This window comes from Mastigoproctus giganteus, chromosome 7, assembly GCF_048544385.1.
Source record: "Mastigoproctus giganteus isolate SK-2022 chromosome 7, ASM4854438v1, whole genome shotgun sequence".
NCBI classification, from domain to species: Eukaryota; Metazoa; Arthropoda; class Arachnida; order Uropygi; family Thelyphonidae; genus Mastigoproctus; species Mastigoproctus giganteus.
The window spans coordinates 4780162-4794829 of record NC_143581.1 but is presented as its reverse complement, the minus strand read 5'-3'; the positions used below and the strand labels follow the sequence as shown (position 1 = coordinate 4794829).

Genomic DNA, 14668 nt, shown 5'->3' with positions numbered 1-14668 from the left:
AACCATTGTTTTCACAGAACTTTTGTAATAGACTTTTAATACTCTTTATCAATGCCCTTGTTACTCCCTGCTTCCGTAACACTTCCCATACCTTTCCTCTTGCTCTATGTTATCATATGCCTTTTCTATATCCAAAAAACCATGCACAAATACCCCTCAATGCTCATAATGTTTTCCCCATTTGTCACTGAATATTCTATTTGCTTGAAGAACTGTTCACAAGCAATTATTTTACCCATTTCATTTACAAAAGGTACAGGCTTTAAACTGAAATGATTATTTGAGTTGTGTCCATGACTGTTGAAAATTTGTATTGTATCAGCCACACGTAATATAGTTTACAGACAAAGAAGTTGTTTTACAAAGAATGAAATTGTGGACAATCATAATGTTCATGTTTGGGTTCATGAGAATCCTTATGCAATAAATGACAGAGCTTGTCAGATGACATATTCAGTAATTGAGTAGCTGGGTATGTATTCATGGGGGTCAAATTACAGCTCCATATATGTTACCAGTTTTGCATTTAGGATCCACCTTGAAATTTATGAAATACATTCTACAAATACCCTGTATATACCATAAAATGGTTGCTTTTAAACATTGAATTTTTGTTTATTTATTTTACGACTAGTTCTAACTTCATTCAATTTCAGAGTTTTACCATTTCATAAGAATTATATTGTGCCTTGCACAGTGAAAGAAAAATGAAATATTGGATTAAAAATTTGTCTAATTTAAGAGAGAGCATATTAAACAAAGAAGAAAGGATAAATTTAAATGTGTTCAGTATCATTATCATGCATCTATTATAAGTAATAAAAATGAAAAAAAAAAAAAAAAACCCAAAAATTTTGAAATCAGCTTTTCCATATTTACAGTTTTTAACATTTAAATTATTTTAATTAGGAAAAAGCTGCATTTTTCATAGAAAGGGAAGAATATACCAAAGAGGATCTCTGTTATTCTCTACAGGAAACAGTATTTGCAATGCTAGTGGAGACCACAGGTAATGATTACTATTTTACAATTACATTGACAAACAAAAAAAAAACTGCATCACTGTGAATTTTGCAAATAATGCATTTTGCACTGCATTGTAGGTTGCAGAAATGTCCGAAATGCATTTGTTAGATGGGATATATATCTGTGTGAATGAAATCCAATAAAAAGACTCCACTTGATATACCTAATTGCCATAAATATCTTTCCAAAGGGTAATTAATGGAAATATGAGAAATCATGTAAATGGCAATTATGACAACCAAACATACATTTTATTGCATTTACGTGTACAAACTTAAATGACAAGTTAACGTAATAGTATTATGTAAATCAGCAAAATAAATCCTCAAGTTGCAATTACAGCCTTGCATGAGTTAATGAACTTCTGGATATACGGTTGCCCTTCATGGTACCATACCCTTACAAAGCTCTCCTGCAGCTGAATCTTACTTGTTGGCTTCTTCTGAGCAATTTTAGATAACGTCCTCAATTTTAGACAATGTACCAGCAATTTTAAATAGGTTCAAATCTGCACCTTAAGGGAGAAAAATGAGGGAAAACATTGGTGTATGTTTTAAGCCTTGTGAGAGAAGAAGACAAACTCATCATTAAATCTAAATAGCATAAAACTTACCAATTTTGTTGTGTGGCAAGGTGCTGAGTTCTGTTGAAAAATGCAGTTTTGGCATCTGTGTGGTGATCCCCAATAACGGGTTTCAGGCATTCCTCCAAGATAGCAGTGTAGGTTTCTGCATTCACCGTTCTGTTAATAAACTTAATTTGCCCCATCCCTTTGCTTGTTATGCATCCCCAGACAATCTGACTGGCGTGGAACTTTACAGTCAATGTTATGCAGTCAGAATGGCATGTCTCCGATTTTCATCTTCTGACATATCGCGTCCCATCCAAGCCATGCAGGTTGAATTTCGATTCATCAGAAAAGATTACGGTGTCCCATTGCACTTTTGTCCATGAAACATGCATTTTAGCCTAAGCAAGTTGCTTCTTCCTCATTTGTTGAGGCAACAAAGGCTTCTTCTTGAGCTGATAGGCATGCAGACCACATTCCGAAAGCCGTCTTTGAATAGTTCATGCACTTGTTTCAACACCAGAGGCCATCTCGAAGTCCAGTTTTGGATCAGGAGCACTAGCATGGTGATTATGAAGGCATAGCCATTTCAAATATTGATCTTTGGGAGGTGTAGTTACTCACTCTTACAGCCTAATCCTGGCGCCTCCATAGCCAGGTGGGCAGGAGCAGCAGTGTGTAGCACACTCTTCTTAATTAGACCAGGGTTCGAGCCTGTGACCACCAAATACGGAGGATGTGGAAAGGTCAGGGAATGACCACCGCATATCCCCTGAGCAATATGGCCTTAGTTGCTAATGCTCCTAAAAACCAAATAACAAACACAGCCTAATACACGTCTTCTCTTCACATCACCAGTTTCACACTTTAATTTCAGCACCTGGGATACTGTTGATAGCCTATTTTATCAGAAATAGCATGCGTAGAAAGCCCTTCTTGGGACAGAGCAACAGCTACACTTTTTTTTCTTGGGTGTCAACTGAACACATGGAGCCATGCTTACACCTCCACAAAACTGGATACTAATGAGCGTGTATACGCCGTATTTATAGAAATGGCTGATGCAATACCTTGCAATTACTGTCTGATGCAATAGAAGCATTATCTGATGCAATACCTTTGCTTTGCAACAAACAAAATGACTGTAATCATACAATATATTATACATTTCACTACAAATGTTACTTTTTTTAAGGTGATGTAGTTTTTTTGTCCACCACTGTAGATACCAAAAATTTTATTTTGTTTTAGGGAGTTGAAAAGATGCAGTGTAGTCTTAATAATTTAATTTCTCTGTCAAGTCTTGGAATGCATGCTTTGTAACAGATGTAACGTTTTGGATTTTCATAAATATATATATATATTTCCTAATTACCATATGGCCAAATCTTGTGCCAGCAACATTGGCAAAAGCAAACAGAAATGAAAACTCATTGAAAAATTAACATGGGCTCACTTTTTGCACTAACACAGATCTTTAAAGAATATATGGAGCTACATTTGGATATGTATGTGAAAGATAGACACGAGCAAAAATTAAGTTCTTCTTAATGTAGAAACTCACAAAAATTATGCTTAACCGAGTTTAATGAGATTTATAAGTTGCACTAAGACAAATTCCTCAAATTTTATTAATTCAAGAAAACTAATCAATGTTTCAGACCCTTTCGGGATTCCATTTTCAAGACACTAAGGTGGCCTAGGCAAGTTGAGATGCAACTAGGATACACTGGTTCTAAGTAACTTTGTTTTTTAAATTAAAAAATAATGATGTAGATCAAAAAGTGAATGCATGCTTGAGGAATACTAAAATTCATGCTGATATAATTCTAGATAGAGAGAGAGAGACTTAAATTTCTAAATTTTTCTGTTTTTGGTATATATTTTGTACCACAGAATGCACTAGAAGTATTACACTGTTCATGCTGGACTTGGCACATCATGACCTTTTTATGGTGCATGAGTTGCTCATGCACCATAAAAACTCACTGTTCATACTGCATTTTGGGAAATACAGTCAGTTCTCGTATAACACGCGTTTGCACTACACGTATTCGATCATACACGATTTATAAATAGGGGAACGATATCTTATATAACACGAACCGAATTCGCTTATGCACGATTCGCCTTTGTGTTTACAAGAAATGGCAGTTGAATGCAGAATTACCCCAACCAAACGCAACACAATAGGAATGAAGAGAAGATTCTGAAAATGTATTTACGTTTTTTATATCAGTGAAAGGGAAACACATTTCACCATAATAACGTAAAAACCAACACAATTCCAGCAATCGGTATAATTGCAAATGCAATTAGATCGAGTTTACTACCAGTTTATAACAGATTCCACTAGCAGAAACACAACTGGAAATTGTTTTTATTGTTTTATGGTAGTAACCCCTAGAAATGTGCTTTAGTAAAATGTGAGGTGTTAATAGTGTATCTCTGCCTTTACGGTGGTGTTTATTCAGTTGCTACACACACGCGCAGCTTTGTTTATGTCTATCAAGCGTGCCTCCTCGTTTTGTAATTGTGCTTTAGTCCCTAAAAATCAGTAATATACTTAAAAGTTGTGAAAAGGAAACGTCCTGGTGAAGACACTGCAGATTCAGAGAGAAAAAGAAAAGCAATATCGATAAACAGAGGCGGACTGGGTCAAAAATTCTTACCCGGGAAAATTTATAGTAGCCTCATACTATGGTTTATGGCCAAAATCACACCGGCCTCCGGCCCACTGGGGTTTCCCCGGTAAGGTTTATGGCCAATCCGCCTCTGTCGATAGAGAAAAAATATGAAATTGTGAAACGCTTTGAGCGAAATGAAAGACCATGTGATATTGCACATGCTACAGACCTAAACAGGCAATCGTTTTCAAGCTCTATTAGAACTAGATGATGATATGCTGCCTGAGGAAATGTGGGAAAATACAAAAAGCATTGTTAAGGATTCAGAAAATAGACACATTAGAGAAAGGTCAAAGATCAGGAAGCCTTGGATTGCAGAAGTCACTTTTAAATTTATTGAACAGAGAAGAACTGAAAAAGCCCAGAGTGTACAAGGAAACGAAGAGTATCAGGAACTAAGCAGATTCATCAAGCACTGTTTAAGCCAGGACAAACAGGATTATATCAATCGAAAGTGTAAAGAAATCGAATACCACAATAAACGAAACAACACTAAAAAGATGTATGAAGTAATTAAGTCCATAAGACAAAAGTTCCCACCAAAATGTAATGTAATTAAGAACTCCAAAGGGGAAATTTTAACAGAGGAGAACATAATCAAAGGAAGGTGGAAAGAGTACATAATCAAATAATCAAAGGAAGGTGGAAAGAGAACTGTGAGCAGCTCTTCCAAGCACCTGCTGGCACTAATGATCTACCACTCCCTTTTTCAAGAGTATGATTATGAACCAGTTCCACTGAATGAAGAAGTCGAAAAAGCCATCAGAGAACTAACACGTGGCAAGTCACCTGGAATTGATGAAATTCCAGCGGAATTGATTAAAGCTATAGGTGTGAAGGGCACCAAGTTTTTCCATAAACTGATTGTAAAAATTTGGGAAATGGGATGGTGGCCATTGGATTGGAAGAAATCAATTTTCATCCCATTTGATTAAAATGATTTAATTGAAAAAATTTAATTGAAAACTAGAAAGAGTTTATTTGCATGCATATTTAAAAGTGAATAAAGCAACAGAATTGGAGCTTTACCAGTGGAACATGTAAACTATAAGTAAAATTTTTCACATAGTCTTCCACCTCAGCTGGAGAGAGTATTCTGAAATCCTGTTGCTTATTACCATTAAGTTTTAATTGCAAATGCTGTGCAGAAAAATTATTTTTTCTTTCAACTGAAATTAATAAAGAATATTAATTTAAAATTAATGATAACTTTAAAATGATTAAATATAAAAAATTTAATAATTAAAATTAATTGAAATTAAAATAATTAAAATCATTTCTTTATTCATAGAAAGAGCAATGGCCCATTGTGGTTCACAAGAAGTTCTAATTGTTGGAGGTGTTGGTTGTAAGTATTTATAAATTGACTTATTTTTATTCTTTAAAACTGTGCCCTACCATGCACTTAATATCTGCTAACTCTTATAAATTACTTTGAATTCATAAAACTATTAATACTTTTACTGAAATAGCTAATATCTTTTGCTGGAATGCACTATAAAATGGTTGTTTGTTGCACTGTGTGACACAAAGGCCATGCAGTGCACAATGGAAAAATTCATAAAGAAGTAATAAGAAATGAGGAGGCACTAATTAAACATTGTGAACTTTATTGGATTTTTATTGCAGTTATAAGGTAAACTGAATATGAAGATCTCGTTTACCACATAATAAAATTCACTCTAAAATCATTTGTGCGGTTTAATTAATGTCTCCTCATTCTGCTAGGGGAAAACTCTATAGAGTGAGTTTGATTGCCCAGAATTAGTCAAATTATTAAATTTCAGCTTATTAAAAATAAATCTGAAAAAGGTTTAATTTTTAAAAGGTTTTACAAGGATAACTCTGTTCTGATATCACAATGTCATTTTTGTCTGAAATATAATGGAGACTGCTAACGCAGTAAAACCTACATGCACTGTCTGAACAAATTAGCATAGATATATTTCATATGATATGCATAAATAATGTGTTTTTTAATGTCAATTAAGGTTGACATTACAAAACACCACATTTGTTAAGTTTGTGTTGATTACCTTAACTGAATTTGCTATTTACTTTCTACATTGCTTCATCTATCAGTAACTCCCACTCTTCAGTCACGAGAAAGTGAACTTTATGAACTCATAAGTAATTTTAATAAACAGCATCAAGTTACAAACACCTTACCTGGTTCTTGTTCACATGCATAAGAAGAAAAATTACATATTAGCCTTTCTCTAACTTTAATGACCTTCCATTGACTGGAGATCTTATCCATAGTTTTGCTGATAATATCACATTGCATTCCACCTTCTAGTTTGAGAAACCTTGCCCTGCACAAATAGCCTCAACTTCTCAAATATCCAATATCACACTGTACAAATCTGAAGTCCACCTACCATGGTGTATTGTTCCCCCATAACCTCACAAAGGCTTCTAGACTTCATTCAAAAGAGGGTAGTTAGGTTAATCCCCTCTTTTTTCCAAAGCAGTTCAAACATGTGTCACAACCAGTCAGCATCCTTTTACTTTTCAATTTCAAATTCACAGAACCAACTTTTCTTCCTTCCACAGAAATTCAAGTGTAATGGCAACAAGTATCTTTTTTCATCTTCTCAACCTTTAACCCATGCATGGTACTACTTGTATAGGTTCTAATACCTTTTGTGTTTGGGGTTTCATTAAAAAAAATGCTCTTGTCATATGAGGCATCTGAAATCCAGTGTCCTCTCCTGCCAAGCTCCATTTGACACTACTTAATTTTATTGTTGTAAATTTCATTCCACAGTTCCCCTTATATTTTTCCCCTCGTGTCTGTTTAAAGTCACCTTGCTAAATTTCTTGATGTAAAAGGCTTGCTCGTTTATTAAAATTATGTTTGAATTGTTTATTTTTGATGGATAACACCCGTGAAGAAAACATCTCATTGAAAGACAAAATGTCATATCGTTAGAGTTTTTTGCAACTTCATAAAGCATCACCTTTTAAAAATAAAATAAGTAATATTTTCATCTTTTAACATGTACTGTATATGTTTGAAACTGCAATCTTGTACATGTATAAGACCACAGTTTACAAGATCCTGGCTAAAACATTAATAATTGAGATGGGTTGATAATTACAAGGATCAGATTTATCTCCACGATTTTTGAAAATAGGAATTAAGTGTGAACATTTGAAAGCATTAGGATAAACACTAGGAAGAAATGCAGAAATTGAACAAATACTAAGAATTTTCATATTTGAAAAAATGTGTATTCGAGCTTTTTATAAATATGACTGGCAGCCCACAGGTCCTGCAATGATACGGTCTTTGATCTTAGATATAATAGTTAAAATATCATCAGACTGAAGTTCAGGTGAACTCAGACAACTGTGAATGTCAACTACAGGTAGGTCCCGTTTTACGATGGTCCATTTGACGACTTTTCACGTTAACGACTGTTTCAAAATATTACCTGAAAAAATTGAAAATAACAAAAAAATCGCAACTCAGTAAAGCAGCGCAGCAATGCCTGCGAGTCCAAACACACACTAGGTGTTTCTTTCGTTTTTTGTGGTGCATTGTGGGTAGAATGATAGCAATGCTAAGAGTTGTTTACATTCAGTGCGCCATGTTGGTTTCATTGTGAATTTTCCCTCAATTGTTAATGGGTTATACAGTGCTATTTCTCATTAATATTAATAATAATAATTTTTTTTATAACCATGAGCTCTAAGCACAGGGTAGTGTGTGCCGGGGGGGGGGGTCCAAAAAAAGAGCATAAAACACTAACAGTAAGAAGAAAATGGATGTGATTTGTCGCATGGAGTCTGGTGAGGGTCGGTCGGATGTGTGTAAGGCACTGAGTTTAGCACGTTCTACTGTATCAACGATTATGAAAAATGTTGATAAAATAAAGTGCACACACACACACACACACACACACACACACACACACACACAGGGAGAACAACTTATTCACGCAGTGAGACAATCGAAAAATTGTTAGTGTTGTGGGTTGATGATATGAACCAAAATAATGTTCCTGTTACACAGGCAGTAATTCTGGACAAGGTGAAGAAAGCCGTTATTTAACGAAATATGTGAGGAGTCTGGTAGCATTGAAACATTTACGGCCAGCAAAGGGTGGTTTCATTGGTTTAAAAACCATTCTAAAATTCACAATGTGAAAGTGTCTGGTGAGGCTGCTAGTGCTGACGTTGCAGTGGCAGAAGAGTATCCTTCCGAATTTAAACGCTTAATAGATGAAGGCTACCACCACCCTGATTTAGTTTTTAATGTGGATGAAACTGGGCTTTATTGGAAAAAAATGCCAAGTAGGATGTACATCGCCTGTGAGGAGAGGTCTTCTCCTGGTTTCAAGATTGCAAAAGATCAATTGACATTACTTCTTGGTGGTAATGCATCGAGAACATTTAAAAAAAGGCTTGGGTGACTCGGACAATTTTTAGCGAATGGTACTCCTCATACTTTTGTCCAGAGGTTGCTTAGTTTTGGGCAGCAAATGACTTGCCTCCCAAAGTCATGTTGGTGCTGGACAATGCCCCAGGACACCCAGCCAACCTCCAAGAAATCCACAATGATCATTTGGAAGTTGAAGTTGCATATTTGCCTCCCAGTACAACTTCACTTTTGCAACCAATGGACCAGGGTGTAATTGAAACCTTTAAGGCATATTATTTGTGTATGACTTTCAAAGGAATTGTTGAGGCTGTGCAGTCTGATATAACTGTGAGAGACTACTGGAAGTCATAACATCCTGAATGCCATCACAAACCTTGATTCTACCTGGGAGGAAGTGTCACAGTCCTGCATGAATGGCGTCTGGCATAAATTGTGGCCCGAAGCAGTGATTTGTTGCATATTTGCCAGTTTCGGAAGTGGCTAAAGATGTTTCTCGCATGGCTAAGGATGTTGGCATTGATGATGTTGACCAGTTGCTGAAGGGTCATGGTAAGCCACTTTCAAGGGAGGAATTAGAGGAACTGACTGTGAAACTTCAGCAACATGAGGTAGACACACCAGATGGAGTGGAAGAGTTGAAGCCAATCAGAACATTAAAAACAAAACATATTCAGAGTGCTTTTGCCAAAATTCGTAGTGCATTTGATGAACTTTGTGATAATGATCCTGATAGGAACATAGCCATGGCATCCAAAGAGGTGTCAATATGATGTTGAAGCCGTACTATAAGAAAGAAGTAGGAAGTCACGCTAGACGTCAGTACTATAGTTCTTGAGAAAGAAGGGAAAGGAACCCTCAACCAAGAACCTCCCATTAATGTTGCCCCATTATGCCATTATCACATAAAATATCAGTGAAGTAAATACGTACTCAAGCGATGACTCCACAGGACCAAAGTAAGTTAAAATTTTATTTTATTAATTGTTTTATGTATAAGTATAAATAAAACATGTGCATTAAATGTTTAAAGTATTTATTTTTAAAGAACAGAAATATTAGTACATACTTGGGAAAATTTTGGACCTATCTCATTCAATTACATTATAATTTGGTCTTGTTTTATGACTTTTCATTTCATGACTCTGCTTTGATGGAACCTAACCCTGTCGTAAAACGGGTCCTACCTGTATTGACAGAGTAGTGGTCAGGATCTGTCTCACAATTCAGGGAAGAAGCTCAGTAAAAGATCTACCTTTGCAGTATGAGAAAAAAAGCAAGAATAATGCTTGTAAAGAGTATATATAGTTTCAATTTAATCAAGCTTTTTGACAAACCTCAAAAGGTTTGATGTTGGAGTCATGTAAGCATATTTGACAGATCTGAGATATCAATGGTACAGAGAATTGATTTTTTTTTAACCTTGCATCTGATATCCATGCAATCCATAATTCTTAATAAAATGCTTACATAAGAGATTCTTGGATTGGATCATAGGTATCAGCCAGTGTTTTCCAAAGTGTGGTACATGTACCGCAGGGGTATGCAGAAGGGTTTTAAAGGTTGTGTACTTGTACATAGGAACAGTCTTTCATTAACTCATGAGTATGGCTCCTCAAATGGAATCCACCTCTGCTGCACCTTGCACTAAAATATTATTTTAAAATTTTGTTAATAAAAAAAAAGGGGGTAGGAGATCAAATTTTGTTAGGTCATATATCGTTCATAAATCTTATGCTTGTCCCAGTGTCATGCTTGCATTTTTAGAAGTATATTTTATTTTTTGGAACATATCCTCTCATTATACCTATGGGAAAATTGCTCCCAATTAGACAGTACTTTTCAGGAGCACATGATATTCATAAATTGGGAGGATTAACTTTTGGTTTTTTACTGTAACAAGGTTAAATCACTTTTGCGATGTTTATGCAAGAATTAAATTTATTTTTATATATAATTCAATGGACATATTTAGAGAGGTCGTACATATAATAGTGTAATTAGAACTTTTTCTAAAATTAATAAAATTCTTTTTTTTTTGGGGTATATTTGAGGTATGAAGAGCAATTTGAATTTCAGGTAATGAGAGGTTACAAGAAATGATGGGGAAAATGGCAGAAGAGAGAGGAGCAAAATTATTTGCCACAGATGAAAGGTAAAGAAAATGAATTTTTCTATATATATTTCCATTTACAAAACATTTTTGGAATTTCTATTTATTATATATTTTAAACTAAAATTCATTATTTAACAGGTTTTGTATTGATAACGGTGCCATGATAGCCCAAGCTGGTTTGGAAATGTTTCTCTCGGGTCAGATCACACCATTCGAAGAAACAACTTGTACACAAAGGTAAGCTTTCCACAAGAAATACACTGGTTTTTCATACATTGTCGCAAAGGACATTTTCAGCAATTATGTAAATATTCAACAGCAGCTTTGTCAGGAGATGATCCTTAGTGAGTACTGCAGACTAATTTTATAATAATAATTAACAGTAAAATGATGATTACCATATGTACAATCATAGAGAAAGATGTACTATGCCTGCAAGAGAAGTGATGGATGGAATGTCAGTTTCTGATCCGTGGGAGATATGGTTCTTCCCCCCTTCCCAGCTGCAGTACAGGACTTGCAGCAATGTTGTATGTTGTTGATGTCTGTCCACAAGAGTTCTAAACTCCTGATCATTAAAGTTCTGGAAGACAAAACTGTATTTCCATAAGATTTCACAAAAGGAGAATCAATGGAAATGATGTACTGCATTTCCACAAGATCTCATAAAAGGAGAATCAAGCTTATCATCTGATTGTGCCCACACAAACTACATACAGAAGAGATCTACCCAAATCAGTGCCGGTATTTAAAATTACTGATAGATATTTCATTCAGTGATGCTATTGGGATAAGGCTCAGCCTCCCTCCAGAGGAGTGTACATCTTGATCTCTCCATTGAGCAAATAGATTTTCATGGTAAACAAATACATGTGATGGTACACAAAGATAATCTAGAAATACCATGCCACCTACATCAATTCAGGAGCACTCATATAACATGAGAGAAGCCCACTCATACCATTGGTAATTTTGCATAGGCCACTCTTGCTGAACTTTATTCATAGGGTAGAGTAGTGGTTCCCTATCTTTTGTCACTTGAGTCACACCTGAAGTTAAAGGACGTGCCTATTCATGGCACACCCAAGTAGTAATTGCCACTGAACTTGATGGCATTTTGTTCTTGGCACACAGGTTGGGAACCACTGGGGTAGAGTCTAACAAATGCAGATATACCTAATGCATCCATGTGGTCCAAATGCAGATGCATTGGTGTTGTCATCTTGTGTGCCTTCCTGGCAACAGTTGACATTAGGCTTCTTTCAAGGTTGTTGAAGACTGGTGGGAACAGACCCTAGGTCTGTTCCCACCAGTCTTCTGGCACCGTTTTGAGCTCTCTCTAAAAGATAAACTGTAAAAACAATATTGAGCTGTCTGGCTACTTAGACCAAGTTGGTTACTAAGGAATAAGTTTAAATTTTGTGGGTTGATTGATTGATTGTTGTTGTTATTTGGAGCATTAGCAACTAAGGCCATATTGTTCCGGGATATGCGGTGGTCATTCCCTGACCTTTCCGCATCCTCTGTATTTGGTGGTGACGGGCTTGAACCCCGGTCTAATCAAGAAGCGTGTGCTATGCACTGCTGCTCCTTCCCACCTGGCTACGGAGGCGCCTAAATTTTGTGGGCAGCTGTTGAATAGGCTACATCTTGGGATCAGGTTGTGTTAATTTCTAAGTGAAGTTGACATCACTTGGCAAGCTGTTTGTAACACATTTATAGCATACATGGAAAATATGTAAGGTGCACTTTGCTTTTTTTTTTTTTTTTTTTTAAATTTTGTGCTCTCACTTTACAATATGTTGGATACAGCAGAAAAGTATGGGTAGAAGTTGTGCTTATAGTACCACAATTTCTCATTGCCAACTTCTCGTGTAGAAAAGTTTAGTACACTTTTCCACATGAGAAGGTTTAGTTACAATACTTATCTATTCTGTAATCTTCACAGTAAGCTAATCTTTTTAAGAAATTAAAGATGGATTACACTCTATGGAGGTTAAAATTGCTTATTTTCTCACCATTTTTGAGTTTCACATAAGTGTTGGTTTTTGAACAATAATGTTTCATAAATAAATATATTTTTTCCAGTTATATAGGTTGTAATACATAGATTACATTGTAATACTATGTAATACATAGATTTAACATTACTGCTCTTACTTTCTCTATAGGTATCGTACAGATGAAGTTGAAGTCACTTGGAGAGACTGATAATTTAAAGCTAAATTGTTTATTGTATAATAATATTATATATAATGTTGCTGCTTTACAAATAAAAGCTTTTTTTTTTAATTAAAGTTGTGTATCTTTTGTTTAAAAAAATTAAACATTTTTATAGCAGCAAAGAAAATTTTGCACCTGTAAAAATGTTTATCTTTTACTTAAATCATAGAATTAGAAGAAACAGCCTTTGTAGATTGTTCTTGACAGTTATTGGATTAGTTTTAATAGTAAATTTGAACGGGTGTGATGGATAACCCAAGAATACTTCACTTCATTATTAAACCTAGAGATGTACTGTTTATGAAATATGATCAGATAAGTTTGGGAACTGAATTTGTCTTGAAATTGCCATGTCTCAGTCAGTTTCAACTTGTCCCATGTTCAATAAATCGCCTGCAAAGTAACACACAAATCACCAATTTATCTGCAGTCAATCTCAATTAGTGTGCATTAAAGGTGGTTTAAAAATTAGTGAAAAAAAAAAGACTTCAGTGGTTTGCAGTTGAAAGCCAGCCACTTGTCCATTTAAAATGACCCAGTAGCTATCCTTCAGCTTCAGAATTCAGTTGCTAGTGTTCTTGATCTGATCAGGAGTAGTTGATTTTTTTTAACTATCCACAAAGTTGTCAAGTGAAAAATATTTCTTATGGGACATTTCAGCCAAGTTTGTGCCTCACATGTTAGGATATTTAGTGTGCTGCTGTTGCCTACACTGTTTCTACTGTCAATTACTAGTGACAGATTGTGTGCGACTTCGACCTGGAAACAAATGCTCAAGAAAGCAAGACAATCTTGATCAAATGTGAAGATAATGCTTTTTATATATATATTTTTTTTTTTTTTGCTAGGACATTAAAAAAAAAAAAAAATTGTTTGGTAGGACATAGGTGGAATAAAATGCCCAGAAAAGTGGACTTTTGGGAAATGTGTTTACATCATGACAATGCCCCTACATGCTGGATGCTTTCCATTTAAATTATTATGAAACACTGTGGCTCCCATCTTTCATACTCAACAGATTTAGCTCCCACTGATTTTTTTTTTTTTCTTTCCCAGCTCAAGGTCTCCTTGAAAGATCATTTGCAACAACTGAGTAAATTAAAAGTTGTGGAATTTGAAGGGAGCTTCTAATTCAGTAGAATAGCCAGTAACTTCAATCATATGCCAGATAATATTCAATCATAGTTCAATCTCCAAACTTAACTTTCCCTGCTTCCTTCCTTATGCAAATATACAGTAATCCACTTTGAGGGCAAATCAACCTACTTTTAGAACTTTCTTCCATTTGACAGGAAAAAAAACTATTTTAGTCAAGAATCCTTTCACTAGGGACTGATTAATTCAGTCAGAGTGAGAAGAAAGCCCAAAAATGTCTGTACCCTTTCCAATCCAGATTGATTCAAATTGCATGGTTTTCAATCCTGGGTTCAAAAGGTCATTGGAAAAGCCAGCAGCAAAAGTGTTAATCACATCTCTTATATCATTTCCAGCTAATTTAGTTTTTGATACATGAGACTGCAGAATAAACAGACAGCAGATTTCCCTTTGTAAAATATGCCCTAATTCTAAACTGGTTTGTTATTGGGCACTCGTTTCACCCAATCAGCGACTGTTCAAATAGTATTCAGTACAGTATAAGTTGAATTTTCAAGCAGGTAATC

General features: G+C 35.2%; 1 protein-coding gene across 1 annotated transcript in view; it reads left to right on the top strand.

The window, feature by feature from the left end:
- Tcs3 (Probable tRNA N6-adenosine threonylcarbamoyltransferase Tcs3) overlaps window positions 1-12995 on the top strand; it is a 47330-nt gene extending 34335 nt beyond the window's left edge. The window contains exons 9-13 of the mRNA XM_090378619.1: window positions 910-1009; window positions 5573-5629; window positions 10748-10823; window positions 10923-11021; window positions 12956-12995. Of these exons, the coding sequence (XP_090234745.1) occupies window positions 910-1009; window positions 5573-5629; window positions 10748-10823; window positions 10923-11021; window positions 12956-12995 (372 nt within the window). The remainder of the gene's footprint in view (window positions 1-909; window positions 1010-5572; window positions 5630-10747; window positions 10824-10922; window positions 11022-12955) is intronic.
- Window positions 12996-14668: the final 1673 nt, after the last annotated feature.